Below are 16,334 nucleotides of genomic sequence, written 5' to 3'. Positions count from 1 at the left end.
GGTGATCTTTTCTGACCTTAAAAGGTTTTTTTTAAGCCCTTGACTTTGGGAAAATCTCAACCAGGAATGTTTCCGACTTCAAAGTGATCTGTAGCTGGGAGATTATTTCTGGCATGTGTCATAATGATAAGATGAGCCAAGGGTGAGGGAGGGGAAATGCTCCATAGGTGGTCCTATGAAATAGGCAATGTTTTGATAATTCTTAACCTGAGCTGCTTTATTGTCATAAAACCCAGGACTGTCTCATTGTGAGAGTTAACGTCTGTAAGTAAATTTATCTAATGATATCTCACATGTGTTTTCAGAATCCAGTCTGTGTGTGTATGTGTGGAGTGTGTCTCTTTTGAACTTCCTGTCTGGGTTGAGGGTTTATCTAAGAGCCATCAGCCCCCATAATTTCCACCCCATCCACGTACTGTCCTCCCCATATGCACATCTTTGGTTTTAGTTCCTCTTTTCCAATAGCTTACACGAAGCATTCCCTGCTTTTTCCCAAGTCCCTCGGGTGAAAAAGGTACCAGGTTGGAGGTAGTACCTTTGAGTCATCCAATACAGGTTTGAGTATGATTCTTTTCTGGGGGTAGGATGGATGAGCAACAGGTGCTGGGAGAAATGTGCTATCTTGGGTCTGACTTCAGCCTGGTTGGGTGTGATGTCGGTTGTTTGTCAACAGTTCCCGAGATGTGCTTGAGGCCCATCCCATGCAGGGCATTGCAGCCGTACAGAGGTAAGACTACGCTGTCTGTTTGAGAAACAGCCTAGGAAGAGGAAAGATAAAGCAAGTCCACACGTGCTAGCGTAAGTTAAACACCGGGAATGGGGGGACACAGCGTTTGGAGATTCACAGGAAGCAGGATAGGCTCAGGATCTCTCTCCCAGGCAGGTCAGGGCATTAGGCCATTCCCCAGGCATTTTCCATAAGGCTAGCTCAGAGCCAGCTTTATTAGGTTGTGGACCAAGCAGTGATGTGATTTTAGGCAGGGCTCCCGGCCCCAAGCTGCAGTTCCAGTGTCTGTGAGTCTATTACAGCTTTGCTCTTCTAGGTCTTGGAAGCTTTCATCTTGGCTGAGTTCTTCCTTTACCACGATGTGGAACCGCTATCTTAATATTCAGCTACGTCCTTAGGGTGAGGAGGATGAAACGAATGGACACAATCCTAGAGATGGGCACTTGAGGGGGAATCAAATGTGGGTCCTAGCGCAGTGAGAGCAGAGTGGGAGGGAACTAAAAATAGACTGCTTGGTTCCTCTGTCTGCCAGAGGCTGGCTCAAGCTATTTTTTGAGGTTTCCCACTGATAACAACAAGGGAATAGTGGATGGACTTTCAGTGGGATTGATTCAGGCTTTTTTGGTGGATTGAAAAATTAGTAATAGCCCTTCATATCAAAAGACCTACAATTTTGCTTGAACTTAGTAATTCTACTCTTAGGAATTATAACTAATTACAAATGCACGCAGATTTATTTGTCCCTCTTTGTTTCAACAGTTATTTATTGAACGCATACTATATTTCAAAAACAGTTCTAGGAACTGGGATTGTAGAAATAACCGAAGCGAAGTCCCGGAACTCATGGAGCTTCCCTTGTAGTTGGGAAAGATGGTAATAAACAAGGCATCAGGTTGCCGAATCTCACAGGCAGTTTTTCAGCTCACATTTTATTAGACCTCTCAGTGTCTTCCTTCTAGAAATACTTTCTTCACGTGGTTTCTGGGACATCACATTCTGTTCCTTTACTTTCTACCTATTTCGGTGCCTATTTGTTGACTCCTCATCTTTTTTATCGTAAATTAACGGACCTGGAGAAATAAAATATTTCTTCACTCCTTTATTCAACATCAATATGCCCATGATCTAAAATATATATTTCCAGCCCTCACTCCTCCCCTGAATTCCAGTCCTTAAATGGGACTGTCTACCTACTCGACATCTCCACTTACACGTCTGATAGGCTTCCAAAATTTAATGTGACCATCAAAATCAAACTCTTGATTTTCCATCCCAAGTTACTCTTACTTTTAAATCTTTTCTTTCGGGATCCCTGGGTGGCGCAGCGGTTTGGCGCCTGCCTTTGGCCCAGGGCGTGATCCTGGAGACCCGGGATCGAATCCCACGTCAGGCTCCCGGTGCATGGAGCCTGCTTCTCCCTCTGCCTGTGTCTCTGCCTCTCTCTCTCTCTCTGTGTGTGACTATCATAAATAAATAAAAAATTTAAAAAAATCAAAAAAAAAAATCTTTTCTTTCTTAATGAATGGCAACTTGTTCTTGCAAGTACTCAGAAAAATCCTTGGAATCATTCGTGACCTCTTTCTTTCCCTTCAGTCCATCTCAGATCCATCAGATTTAGCTACAAAGATGTCCATCACAGCATTGTTTACAAAATGAAAACCCAGAAATGATCTAATTGCTCAACAGCAGAAGATTGGTTAGATCATAGCACATGTGGCCATTAAGAATGGTGTTACAGGTTAACAGGTTACTGTTTAATGACATTTTTACTACAGAAAATTTCAAACGTGCTCAATTATAGAGATCTGTGAACCCCAGCATCCAGCTACAACAATTATAAACTCAAGGTTCTTCCTGCTTCATTTATACCCCAAGTTATCTCCCACTGGATTGTTTCTAATCAAATCCCAGACATCATATGGTTCAATAGCTAAATATTTGTATCACAGACAAAAGCAGATTATAAAGAAATATGTATAATATGTTTTCATTTTTGTAAACTATGCACATAGAAGTCTTACAGGACAGATATCTCTGAATCGTGGTACGTGAATGATTGTTGACATCTTCTTTTGCTTTGTGTATGTTCTCCTCAAAGAGCGTGTATTACATGGATGGGGTGGGGGTGGGGGTGGGAGTGGGGGAAAGATGCTGATGCCAGATATTCTAGTTCTATTCCTTTCTAAATTTGATTACTTTAATTCGGGCAGGATACTTCACAGTGAAAGGGAAATAATCACTTCGGAGAGGTGAAGAGCCTCGTCTCTTGGCCTCTGTTTTCTCTTCGGACAGTCTGTAATTAAAAGTTGTCATATTAACATCTGTTGTTAAAGTAAGGTTTCTCAACTTCAGCTCTATTGACATTTGGGGTTGGATAATTCTTTGTATTTGAGGCTATCTTGCAGCATCCCTGGTCTCTCCCCATTAGATGCCAGTTGCATCTTCCTTCCATCCTCACCCATTGTAGCAACCAAAAATGTCTCAGAAATTGCCAACTATCCTCGGGGTGGCAAAATTACCCCTGATCAAGAACCACTACACTACAGCATGTGTGCTAATTTAAATGTATGGTGTCCAGGAGATTAGCAGTAAAAATGATCTCTTTTACTCATTTTGTGGCTGAAACCTCAAGAAGGATAATTTGTGATCTGAGGAAAACTGCTTTTGTGATTTACTGACCTGCACATTTAAGTAACCAACCTACGACTCAGTGGTTAGTGATTATCTGCATTTTTGAAACATATCCAGAAACAAACATGACAAGTTCAACTCTGCGAGGGCAGCCCGAGTGGCTCAGCGGTTTAGCGCCACCTTCAGCCCAGGGCCTGATCCTGGAGACCCAGGATCGAGTCCCACTTCGGGCTCCCTGCATGGAGCCTGCTTCTCCCTCTGCCTGTGTCTCTGCCTCTCTCTCTCTCTCTCTCTCTATCTCTCTCATGAATAAATAAATAAAATCTTAAAAAAAAAAAAAAAAAGTTCAACTCTGCGAGAAAAGCCAACATGAATGAAAGATTTCTTGTCAGCTAAGGCAGTGATCAGTGATCAGATTGTCCTCACCGGCCTACCAACAAACCCATTTCACTATTGGTTATCATCTACAACACAGGGAAAAGTGTGGAAGTTAAAAATGGGACATTTCTTCCTAGAAAATTAATGATGCTGTGGTACACATAAATAGTTCCTTTTTATTAGTAATAAACACATAGAGACAGTCCGGAAAGATGAGGGAAAAGAGCATTTAAATATTGCACTTTATTTGTTTTTTTCCCTCATAATGGAAACATTATTAGAGAATCACAGAAATGAGATAAGGGAAAATATGAGGTCATCTTGCCCATTTTCTTCAAGAGCTACACTGTTCTGTGTGCCCCCTCCCACCTCCAGTCCAGATTTTATTAAATGTCCCCATTTTCATAATATAGGATACTCCTCATGTTTTCCCTCTGGAGAGTAACTCAACCATGAGCAGAGTGCATAAGTTAGTGATATCATAATTTTCAAAAGATTATTTCTTTAGTTAGGGGTGGTGCGTCGGTTGCATAGAAAATAAAACCTCTAGCAAAGTCTACATCAGACATTGGTGATTCAGGTTCATCGAAAACAATATGCATAGTGTCTTAAACAGTTTTACACCACTATACAACCTAATGGAGTACATTTGTGAGTCTTAGTTGGGTTTTTTTTTCCCCCACTGTTGGATACTCCTCTAATTCTAGACAATGTGTAAGATATTTATAAATCACCTTATCCGTTATGTTTACCTTCTTTGGAATCAATGCTTCAATTTCATTTTTCATGATAACATCCAGGGTTTTCTTTAATGGGGGAAAAAAAAAGAATTACCATCAAATGAGTACCTTCTGGGAGCCATGTATTATTTAGGTTACTGAACATTTAATATTTTATGCAATCTTTGTACCCTACCAGACATCTAGGTCTATTTACACATGAGAGAATGGAGGCTGAGAGAGGTTAAGTACCGTGTCCCAAGTCTCACTGCTTCTGAAAGGCAGAGTCCTGATTCAGCACATAGTTTGAGTCTGACACCCAAATTCGTTATTTAAATAGTCACAGGATGCAAGGTTTTCCCTAAAAATTTGTATCAGGAAAATGTACTTGCTTGGATTCTTTAAAACAAAGCCAATCTGCGACAGCTGGAGGGCTGCAGCTAAGAAAAAAAAAAACAAAACAACCCCAAAGTCGATCATAATGAAACAATCAGGAGCCTAAGGACTGATGTGGCCCAGGGAATGGACTAGATGGGGTTGTTAGATGCAGAGAAACAGCTCAAGTGCTTTGTAGAGTGACAAAGAATAGATTGGGTCTTAGTTAAATTAGATTTTTAGAGAGGAGGGCTCCTGATGGCAGATTCCTGAGATGGGGGGGGGGGGGGGAAAGGCTCCAGTTGTCCAGGCCGCAGGGTGTCCGGGGAGGGGGCAGGCGAGTGGGGGGTAGCGTCACGTGGAGGTAAAGGAAATCAAAGTGTAGCGCATAAAACCACGTGGCCACAGCTAAAGAAAACCAACCCACACCCAACCCGAACCCCAAGCCCAGACCTCCTCCAGGTTGTGGGAAAGGATCTTAACAATCGCAAATGAACAGTCAGCGCCGGACTTCAGGCTGTGAGCGTTCAGGCTGATTAATTAAGGTCAAGGTGGTGATGGAAATACCAGCTGGGGAGCATTTTGCCGAAAGATAGATTCGTCCTTTTGTATCTCTGCGAGGCAGCAGGGAGGGCTGTGTTTGGAGCTAAACTGATTTACATCAAGCCCCGGTAACTTCTGTTCTCTCCCCGCCGTCAGATGCCGTCGCCGCGGCCCCTCCCCTTCACCCCACACAGCGCACACTGCGGAACGCGGGGGGAGGCCCCGAGGCTTCGGGCAGGATCCAGGGATGGGACGACTCTCAGTTCGGGCGCTGCTCCGGCCGCCCCCTCCCGTCCTCCTCGGGGACGGAAGCCGAGCGCCAGGTCCTCTCCTGCGCCTCCCCGCGCCGAGCCGCCGCGCACCTGCCCCCGCGCTCCTGCGGCCACGCGACCGCTAGGGCGTGACGTCACCCCCGCCCCCCCGCAACCCCCCGCCCCCCGGGGCTCGGAAAGTAGCTTGTCCCCCCAGGCTCGCAGGCCGACCCCTCCCCGGGGACCCCCTCCGCCCCCTAGGGCTCGGCGAGTGGCCTCTCCACCCCCCCGGGCTCGGAGGCCGCCGCCCCCCCCCGGGACCCCCGCCCCCGCCCCCAGGGCTCGGGAAGTAGCTTGTCCCCCCCCCAGGCCCGGAGGCCGCCCCCCCGTGACCCCCCGCCCCCCGGGGCTCGGAAAGTAGCTTGTCCACCCCCCGGGCTCGCAGGCCGCCCCCCGTGACCCCCCGCCCCCCGGGGCTTGGGAAGTAGCTTGTCCACCCCCCGGGCTCGGAGGCCGCCCCCCCCCCCCCCGTGACCCCCCGCCCCCCGGGCTCGGGAAGTAGCTTGTCCCCCGCCAGGCCCGGAGGCCGCCCCCACCCCGTGCCCCCCCCCCCCCCGGGCTCGGGAAGTAGCTTATCCCCCGCCAGGCCCGGAGGCCGCCCCCACCCCGTGACCCCCCCCAGGGCTCGGGAAGTAGCTTGTCCCCCCCCAGGCTCGGAGGCCGCCCCCCCCGTGACCCCCCGCCCCCCCCGTGACCCCCCGCCCCCCGGGCTCGGGAAGTAGCTTGTCCCCCCCCCAGGCTCGGAGGCCGCCCCCCCGGGACCCCCCCCGGGGCTCGGAAAGTAGCTTGTCCCCCCCCCAGGCTCGGAGGCCGCCCCCCCGGGACCCCCCAGGGCTCGGAAAGTAGCTTGTCCCCCCCAGGCTCGCAGGTCGTCCCTCCGGGGACCCCCCCACCCCCCGGGGCTCGGGAAGTAGCTTGTCCCCCCCCAGGCTCGGAGGCCGCCCCCCCGGGACCCCCCAGGGCTCGGAAAGTAGCTTGTCCCCCCCCGTGACCCCCCGCCCCCCGGGCTCGGGAAGTAGCTTGTCCCCCCCCAGGCTCGGAGGCCGCCGCCCCCCCGGGGCTCGGGAAGTAGCTTGTCCCCCCCCAGGCTCGGAGGCCGCCGGCCCCCCGGGACCCCCGCCCCCCCGGGGCTCGGGAAGTAGCTTGTCCCCGCCTGGCTCGGAGGCCGCCCCCCGGGACCCCCGCCCCCGCCCCCAGGGCTCGGGTTCCGGCCGCGCCCCGCCCGGGCCCCTCGCCCCTCGCCCCTCGCCCCTTCCCGCGGCCCGGGCGCTCGGCGGGGCGGGAGCGGTTACGCCCCGAGGCCGGCCCGGCCGGCGGGGAGGGAGGCGGGTCCGGGCGCGCCGGGGCCGCCGGGCAGTTCCCTCGGCGCGCGGCTCGGGCCCGCGGGGCCGCCTGCCCCATGGCGCGGGAGCGGCCGCCCGGGAGGGGCTGCGGGGCCCTAAGGCGGTGCGTGCTCGGCGCCACGCTGCTGCTCGGCCTGCGGCTGTGCGCGGAGCTGCGCCCCCCCCGCGCCCCGGCGCCCGCTCCCCGGCCGCCCCCGCCGCCCCCGCCGCCCCCGCCCGCGCCCGGCCCGGCCCGCGGCGCCAGCAGGAGGCAGGTGACCTACGTGCGCAGCGAGCGCCGAGCGCCCACCGAGGCCGGCGGGAGCGGGACGCCGGAGCCGGGCTGCTGCGCCCCCCGCGGGCGCCCCCGCCGGAAGGTCAGTGCGGCCGCCGCGACCTCGGGCCTCGGAGCGACGCGCCGCGGGCCGCCCCGGGGCCTTCAGGGACCCCCCCCCGCACCCCCCGGGGCCCCGCCCGTGCCCGCGGCGCCGAGCCTGCCGCTGCCTCCCGCACCTGCTGGGCGTGGCGGCGCCCGGGGCGGAGCACCCAGCCCTGCCCTCAGGGCGCTTGCAGTCTAGGAGGCGAGGGTGAGAGCTGAGGGCCGGGCAGGACCCAGGGGGGTTGGGGGTTGGCCTGCAGGCTCCGCTTCCCCGGGGGGACATGCGCCCCAGTGGCCTGCCCTCGGCCCCTCGGCCCCCTCCAGCCTCCTTGCCCGCAGCGCCACCGCCGCGTGGCAGGAGGTGCCAACCCGGGTTTGCCTTCCAGGCCCGCAGCGCCGCGCTTCCTGCCGCATAAACTTCCTGGCTCGCACCTCCGCACCCCGGGACTGGCTCAGGTCTGACCCCAGGGTGCCAAGCCGCTGGCCTCCCAACCCTCCTTTTGGAGCTCAGTGGCCTACTAGGCCCTGGGATGAAAAGGTGAAGGACCGCGGGTGAGCCTTCCCCGGGCCTCCCACCCACAGGGCCCCTGTGTCGGCGCCCTCACCGCCTGCCTTTGGGGAGATGGAAAACTCTTCCTTTGCCTCGGCTGCTTTCTTTGGCTTCTCCGTCTAACCTGCTTTTCCATGGTGGTGTCACACTCCACCGTTTGTCCCCTGCTTTCCGTGCCCCCCCCCCCCCCCAGGCCTTGCCTCTGACCACCATACCACCTGCATCTAGGGTAGATAACCCTGTAGCTCCCTGGCCAGGGTTATCTACCTTTCTGGATAACCTCAAACACTTTTTTTTCTGTCCCTGAAACCTCACTGCCCAAGTCTTAAGTGGCTCTTTCACTCCCTTCGTCGAGCTCCTAACTCACTTTCCATGTCACCGTGTAATGCCTCCAACACACATTTGCCAAGGGCTTCCCAGGTCCTAGATGCTGTATCAGGTGCTGGGGGCACAAAGGAGGTCAGAGTCTGGTGAGGGAGGCATTCAGCTTAGGCCTCCAGTAATGTGACCAGTGGTGTGTATTAAGGTCTCGAACTCTGGCCGAGGAGTCAAAAAAGGCTAACTGTGAGGGGATGTTTGACCCAGGGTTTATTTCTTAAAAGTGCGATTTCTTTTGTTTCTCTCCATGTCCTCAGATGTCCCTTCAACCCCACCACGATGTTTTCCTCTCACATCCGCCCTCAGCCTCTGTTGTTTCTGTTGTCACCTGTCCAAGAATCAGTCTTAAATCTTGGTCACCACTTCAGACAACAGTATCGGTAACTGGAGCCTGTCCTGCAAGTGGAAAGGGTTGGAATGCACAGACTCAGAGGGTCACTCGGGAGGAAGTTTACATCCATCCCCTTTGGGAGTCTGCTGTAATGATTCAGGCTGGGGAGGGTGGTAGAGATGGAGGGGTGACGAGGGGTCCGATTCTGGATCTGTTTTGAAGATGAGGGGGGGAGGAGAAGTTTTCCTTGTTCAGCTTTTGGTTTTGGAGGGGAATATCTAGAAATCAGGAAGTTGGGTTTAAACGTTGAGTTTGAAATATCCTTTAGACTTCAAGTGGAAATGTCAAACAGGCATGGGGCATAGGAGTCTAGAGCTGGAGGAAACATCCAGGCTGAAGAAAGAGAGAGAGATGGGGGCCATCAGTGTACAAGTGGGACTAAAGCCATGAGACTGTAGATCTACTAGGGAGTGAGGGTGGCTAACAGAAATGAGCCATCTGGGTCTGAGCCCTGAGGCTCAGCTTTATTCAAATTAAATGAGGAAAAAACCAAAAGGAAATATGTGGATGGAGTCTGGTGTGTTATAAGCACCCATCGTAGCTTCAGGGGTCACGAACCTGACCTGAGTCTTCAGCCTCAGCCATTCCCCAGGTGTTATTTGTTGTAACCTGTGGAAATAGGTTCCTTGAGCTTATGCTGATCCTCACTTGGGAGGCCCTCATCCTCCTCTCTCATATGATTCATGGCCTTTCTGTCCTTGAAGGTTCAGGTCAGGAGTCATCACCTGGAAACCTTCCCGTAATGGTTGTACTTCCAGGCTGGTCTCTCCCCCAGTTGGGAATGACAACAGAAGTGCATTCTGATTTGTGAGTTGTTTTGTACATGTTGTGGTAGTTTGCCCTCAGGGTTGTATTTCCCAGAAAAGGATTGTATTTCCCAGAGTGGCAATACCCAGGAATTGCTTACTCCTGAGACACTGATAGGTAAAAAACAAAACAAAAACTATCTTACTATTTCAGCCTATTTTGCGTGACTCTAGATGTCTTTGGTTAAAAATGTATAAGAAGGAACTGAGCTTATTGCTGTTTTGAAAATATTGTTTGATTTTTTTTTTTAGCCTCCTAAGGAAGAACTGTCCCTGGATTTCCTTTTCCCCAGCTATCTGTTTATTTATTTACTTTTTTCCAAGCTATTACATTCTAACTTCCTCACATTCCTAGATAGTGGGAATCTTGAATTTGTTTCATTTCCCCATTTTTCCAGTTGAGTTAAAATGTTCCTCAAAACTGAAAAGACCAGTTATCTAATCTTTTCTCCCACTTCTGGGAACATTTTGAGATCCCTTATCTCCCTGGGGACAAATCTGGTTCCATTTTTAGCCTCCTATCAAGATGTGAAATGTAAGCTCAACGGCGCCTATTAAATAATTGATATAATTAAAGTTTGGAAGTGCTGTGTGAAAAACCTTGGATCCTATTTTATTTAAATTTTGTTTGTTGAGAATAATTGGTAAACAATGTTATTTCGGTTTCCCGTTGCTTTGTGGAAGGCACCTACCAGATTGGTGAAGGAGAAGTTCCATTCTATTTTGAGGATGGTTTTTGGGAACGGATGAAAACCTGCATGAAATAATTGGGTTGCCGAGGGTTTCTTGTCAACGTGCTTCCTTTGCAGGTGTTAGAGGCACAAAAATTCAGCAATTACGTTGCCACTTTAATCACAGCTTATGGTTCTCTTAAAGAAAATAATCTGTTATAAAAAAGAGAAGTGAAGTGTAGTCCTCATATAATTCTTTCTCTCTTTCCTCCTCCCTTTCTTTCACCAAACTGTGCAAGAACTAGCTTTAAATATTACATCTTCTTTCACATCAGAGGTTGTAACCTTAGAGCGCTGTGAAATGGTGGCAAACCATCCATGATGGATAAATACTGCCTTTTTTGAGTAGGACTACCCTGGAACCCGTGCATTTTTGTATATACAGGAGCCTTCAAAATCTGCATACTACACACACACAAACATTTCCCTGTGATTCTTTTTCTTCCTCGCCTCTCAGTGTTTCTGGTTTTTGTGTCTTGGATATTTACTGTGATTACATGGGCGAAGTTCTTTGCTGGGGCCGGGGGGTGGGGGGGAGGAAGGGTTGCATTTGTTGAGGACCAAGATATGGTCCCCAGGAATTATGCTTCTTTTTAAAAGCATTTATTTATTTATTTAGAGTAGGGGAGGAGCAGAGAGAGAGAGAGGGAGAAAGGGAATCTCAAGCAGACTCCCTGCTAAGTGTGGAGCCCTAGGTGGGGCTCGATCTCAGGCCCCTGAGATCATGATCTGAGCCAAAATCAAGAGTCTTGACGCTTAACCAGCTGAGCCAGCCCGGTGCCCCGATGTATGCTTCGTTTTGCAGTCTTGGGAAGATGTTCCTCTCACGGGTTAGCAAACCATGTGCAAGACAGCCGCACAGTCTATGGCTCATTTGCACAAGAGAAACGCTCACACAGGAGCCAAGCTTCCTGAAGAAATTTCTTCTCTCTTATCGGAGATATTTTACTTGACATTTAATATGTTGGATGGAAAAGTGACTTGTGAGTCACAGAGCCACAGAACCCGGCGATGTGCTGGTTGGGTTTGCTAGTTACAGATCCTTCGGAATAATGTGTCAGAAAAAAAAAAAAGAAGCAAAAAAAAAAAAAAAAAAAAGCTGTTTCCTCATCTGAAAAACCATATGGAATCATTTGGTCTTTCTTTCTCACTTCTCATCATCTTAGTTTTCTAATTCTGTGATTTCCATCAAGGGGGAAGAGGAGGATGCATAGTAGATACCCCTTGACACAGCCAACTGCCTTCAGAGTCCTTATTGGGTTCAGAATCCTTGCAGGTAGGTCTGAATGGCTTGTACAATCCGGCCCAGCGGTAGTTTCCAGCTACTTAGGCTTTTGCCTGCGCCTACATTTCTGTCCTTCAGGGAGCAGCATTAATCAGTCCTCTCCCACTGTCCTCAGGAGGCAAAGCATTTTCATTTTAAACAAAGTCGTTGAGGGTAATTGAATGAGCTCGGGCAGTATGTGGGTGTGAAACAGCAGTTGCTTGGTTTCAGAAAGAAAAGCAGGTTTTGATTAAAACTTTGATGTGCCTTAGACAGGGAATAGGCCTGGGCCCTCCTTCCAAACCCCGCAGTTCCTCAGAGAGCAATCTGTGGGCAAAGGAACTGCTAATGGAGGCTCTGTTGTTTTTCAACAGTTGGCAGTGGAGATTTTAGGTTTTTGTGGGCAATTTGTCCAGTCCATTTTCCAGGGAACAGAAAACCCTATCAGTTTTCTCGAATTGGGTTTCCCTTTTGGTCTGTGAAGAGAAGCAGTGGTATAGTTAAGCTGGAGCCTGTCCCGGGTGGGTCGGCATTGGAGTCTTTCCATCTGTGCTATGACACCTTCGGAGTCCTTGTGCTTCTGAGGACTTGGGCTCTTTATTCTGTGAGTCACAGAAAGTGACAGGAGCCTGCTTCACATTTACCATGAGACACACATGGAAGCCGGAGTCTCCCAGCACTGAGAAACTTCTTTTAGAAGCAGCCCTTGAATTCTCTAGGGACCTCACATGGATTCCTCCCTCGCTTTATTTTTTAAAAGATTTTATTTATTTATTCATGAGAGACACAGAAAGGCAGAGACACAGGCAGAGGGAGAAGCAGGCTCCCTGATGCAGGACTCGATCCCAGGGGAGCCCGAGGTGGGACTCGATCTCAGGACCCCAGGATCACACCCTGAGCCAAAGACAGATCCTCAGCCGCTGAGCCACCTGGGCGTCCCTCACATGGGTCCCCCTTAATGGCCCATGGAGTTTTCTGCTAAGAGACGGTAGGAAAATGTGCTGTCTCTTAAGCATTTTTATCCTGTTCAAATGATTGCAACAAAATTGAGTTGTAGGAGGCTCACATGTAGGACTATGTATTACTATATGTAATTTAAAATAATAGCAAGCTGGGTTGTTAGTGGATGGCTCAGGAGGTAAGTTTGGCCCATGAAGAATTTTGTTTGAACCATTCAGTGTTTTAAGTATTTGAACGTAAACGTCATTACACGGGGCCTGTAGTGTCCAGGGGACTCCAGCTCAGCGCTCTCTCCACTTACTTTACCTGTCTGATCTCTGAAGGCATTTGAAGTTGCAACCCCTCAGCCAGATGTCAAAATGAACAATTGTTTTTCCTAAAAAGTGACAAGTGAGGTTAATGCTGCTAAGCTCGATGACCACGTGGCACACACAAAAAACTAGATACACTGAAGCCAGAGGTCCTTTGTAGTCATTCCTAGTAAAGAAAGATGAGTTGCCTAAGGCTGGAGTTGGATAATGGGGAGAGGAAGATTGTAGGGGAGTATACTCGGTTAAGAGAATGTTCTTTTTGGTTGTCAACAAGAAAGAATGGACTGTGACCTAGCTTAAGAAAAAATAAATAAATAAAATTATTTTTTGGGAAAACTTGAGAACTTCTCACTGAATTGGAGGAAGAGTTAAGTGCAGAGGAGAAGGAGCAGGGCTGCTCAGGAAATCCCAGCTCTCCTCCACCTTCTCCCTAGAGTGTTACTGTAACAAGACTGGCCTCCCTCCACTCCAGCCTGATGTCCTAGACACTCACTCCTGGACCAGCCAGCTCTAGCCACAAGCCATCAACAGAGCCCAGGAGTCCCCCTTCCTGCCTCAGAAGCCATTCTTAGAGAAAGAGGAAACCTTCCCTAAGTTATCCCAAGAAGTCAAGTCCTTGGCATTCCTTAACTATTTAGTAAATTTATGGTACACTTTTGCCCTTAGGATTTTGTTTTTCTCATATTTTTTTTTTTTTTTAACTAGTCCAGTTCAGGGATCTTAAAACTGAGCATCTAGAAACAGAGCGTAGATTTTGTTTGTTTTGTTTTGTTTGTTTGTTTTTTAAACAAACATGTCTCATGAAAGAGAGGCAGAGACAGAGGCAGAGGGGGAAGCAGGCTCCCTGCGGGGCTCCATCCCAGGATCCCAGGATCATGACCTGAGCCCAAGGCAGATGCTCAACCGCTGAGCCATCCAGGTGCCCCTGTTTGTTTTTTAATAAGCCTAGCATCTGTGCTTCTGCGTGTATTTATTGGTTAGCTACTTCTCTGTCTAGATCTCTTCTTGTAGATGATGACCTTACTTCCATGTAGCATTTGGCAATAAGTTGGTACCTTCTGCTTATTTCTCATTTTTTAAAAATTCATTTGGGTATATGCACACAAGATCTTCGTAGATGCAGTGTTTTCCTTTTTTTTTTTTTTTTAATAAGTTATTTGTGACAACTTTTAGTAGAGAAAGTAAATGTAATCAGTATGGAGCTCATTATCCCAATTAGGGCTCTCAAACCAAAGTTAGACTCATGTTCTGTTTGATTATTTTTCTGTCAATGCAGAGTTACTTTGCAAAAAAATAAAAATCTGAAAAATTTTTCAGAGCATCTAAATATTGACAGCCCTGTTTGCAACTGGCTAGCTTGAGATTGGTTAACATGTGGTTACTTCTGTAGTAGGAGTCTCTGAAACTGGTAAAAACAGAGATTCACTAGAAGAGTACTTGGGTAGAGCTGAGGAAGAGCTGCAAAACCCAGAAAGGCTCAGGAGACTTGACTATGGGCTGAACTGAGCATTGGAGACCTTATTTTTTGCTGTTACTCATTACCCCAGAGGTAGTGGGTATCTATTATTCTTTTTGACCAGACCTTTGAATTCCCCCTCCTGTGTTTGGGGAATTCTCCACCTTTCTGAGAAAAAAAAGCCAAAAAGTAATTTTCTCACTCTTTCTTGCGCCTTGAGTGCCTTCATGATAAACCTGCTTGAGAGTTTTGTTGACACCTTAGAGATTTGGGGAAGCAAGTGGCCTGCGGACCACCACGGAGTGGCACGGTGGCTGAGGCTCTAGGGCAGGAGCCGTGGTGTCTGTGCCCAGCAACGCGCGGTGTGGCCCACGCTGGCAGGAAGGGTGGATTCCTGCCCTTGACATTCCGTGTAAGCTCTTAAATCTTCAATCAATTCCTTTCCTCCTTAACTAGCCGGAGTGGTTTCTATTGTTTACAACCAAGAACCTTGACAGATCAGTAAATTAGAACTGGCAGTTTGGAAGGTTACAACGGTAAATTTCTCTCTTCAATTTTGCTTGGCCTATTTAATTCAGATTTTAGGACATGATGATTGGGGTTCAAGTGAACTATGGGCCGAGGGCCCTTTCCCTGACGAGATAATAGCATTTAGCTCCGGATGGCACAGATCTGTTAATGTATCAGAGAGGTGGAAGCCCTTTTTCATGGCACCATTGGTCTGGGGGTTTGGGGCCGGAGGGGGCCGGTTTGTGCTGTGATCACAAACAACCTTCACATCTCAGGGCTCACACTCACAAACGTGTGTTTCTCACTCATGCTGTAGAGCCATTGCTGGTGGGCCGGGTTGGGGTGACTCCCGGTGCTATCATCCTTCTCTCCCTGGGGCCCAGGCTGGTAACCCGGTCACCATCTAGGAACTTGCCTGTCACCTTGGCAGGGGGGCGAGTGCTCTGGGTCTCGCATGGCATTGGGAAATGTCCTGGCTGGAAGCCCCACCCGGCAGTCCTGCTCACAGCCCAGTGGCCAGATACCCAGGACAGGAGGGCAGAGGCCTGCCATGTGCTCAGAGGTCAGAGGCCTGGAAATGTTGGGTGAGCAGCACTTTGGGGACCACAGTAGGGTAGCCCTTCAGTCATCCGTGTCTAAACGGGCGTCGTCTAGGTCATGTTTCTCGTTCCCTCTTTTGAACGCCTCGCTGAATATGCACATTTGACAGCACTGAATAAAACACGGGAAGCTCTTTTCAGGGGGCCTGGATCTAAAATGAAGCAGACATCTGAATTTAGCAGAACAGGGAAATAAAACAAGACTCGATTTATAGCTTATAAACAGTGCTGCGGCGTGTCCTGGAGTTTGTTAAACACAATGATTCTCCTTGACGTTGTTTATGCTAAGTTCCCTGCACAGAGTCGCGATGGGAGGATGGTCTGCAGGTCTTTTTTTTTCTGGAGAAAAGAAAAGCAAGTTTTGAATAAATAAAGCCACGCATCTAAATGAGCTGAAGGGCCTCTGGGGAGATGACTCAAACTCCGCGTTTAAGTCCACCTTGATGGAGATCACTAACTTTTAGGTGGAGCAAGTTGAAAGACTTGTTTTCAGGACCTGGCCCCCCAGTCAGAGGCAAGACTCCTGTTGTGTAGTGTTTGCTCTTGTGCACAATATGCCAGCAAGTGTTTCTGGTTTAGATTTCATCTACTTTGAGTGGAGCATCACAAATCACTTAAAAATCCTAATTAACAAAATGCCCATTGAGCACAGTGATTAGATCACAAGAGAAGGGAAGCCCCATAGTTCTGCAGGTTTGGGGGAGAATAAAAATACTTTCTTATGATGCAGCCTCACCTGTAAGATGGGCTCATTATTTTGATACTTCAGGTTGGAAGTTTAAATTCTGCTCCACTAAAATAAAATTAAATAAAATAAAAAAACAAACAAATAAATAAATTCTGCTTCACTACTCCCTGGATGTGGCATATGTGGTCTGAGCTTTAGTTTTCTCCTCTGTAAAAAGGAATGGTGCTTAACCCACAGGGTAGTCATGAAGAGTAAACAGGAGTATGTGGGTGAAAACACCTAGTCTGTGGGAAGCGGGTCCCTGG

At 49.3% G+C, this 16,334-nt stretch overlaps 1 protein-coding gene and 1 long non-coding RNA gene across 7 annotated transcripts in view; one reads left to right on the top strand and one right to left on the bottom strand.

Moving 5' to 3' along the window:
- METTL24 (methyltransferase like 24) overlaps positions 1-16,334 on the top strand; it is a 123,238-nt gene that overhangs the window by 17,112 nt on the left and 89,792 nt on the right. The window contains exon 1 of one of the 3 annotated variants that reach the window (XM_072738821.1): positions 6,839-7,383. The exons of 1 other annotated variant lie outside the window; for it this stretch is intronic. In XM_072738821.1, coding sequence (XP_072594922.1) covers positions 7,084-7,383 — 300 coding nt within the window. In that variant the 5' untranslated portion in view covers positions 6,839-7,083. Of the gene's footprint in view, positions 1-6,838; positions 7,384-16,334 lie in introns of those variants that run through there. One more of the 3 variants, XM_072738818.1, reaches the window with a different exon arrangement.
- Positions 1,472-5,832, bottom strand: LOC112925174 (uncharacterized). Of its 4 annotated transcripts, none has more exons than XR_011997430.1 (3): positions 4,489-5,824; positions 2,924-3,020; positions 1,472-1,797 (listed from the first exon to the last, which is right to left on the bottom strand). It is a non-coding gene; the product is annotated as an uncharacterized lncRNA (long non-coding RNA). The 4 variants fall into 4 exon arrangements; XR_011997429.1 differs by having other exon boundaries at positions 2,749-3,020; positions 4,489-5,823; XR_003236032.2 differs by lacking the exon at positions 1,472-1,797 and having other exon boundaries at positions 2,194-3,020; positions 4,489-4,542; positions 4,708-5,832.

Source organism: Vulpes vulpes, chromosome 1 (assembly GCF_048418805.1).
Source record: "Vulpes vulpes isolate BD-2025 chromosome 1, VulVul3, whole genome shotgun sequence".
NCBI lineage: Eukaryota > Metazoa > Chordata > Mammalia > Carnivora > Canidae > Vulpes > Vulpes vulpes.
This window is presented reverse-complemented; position numbering and strand designations above follow the sequence as displayed.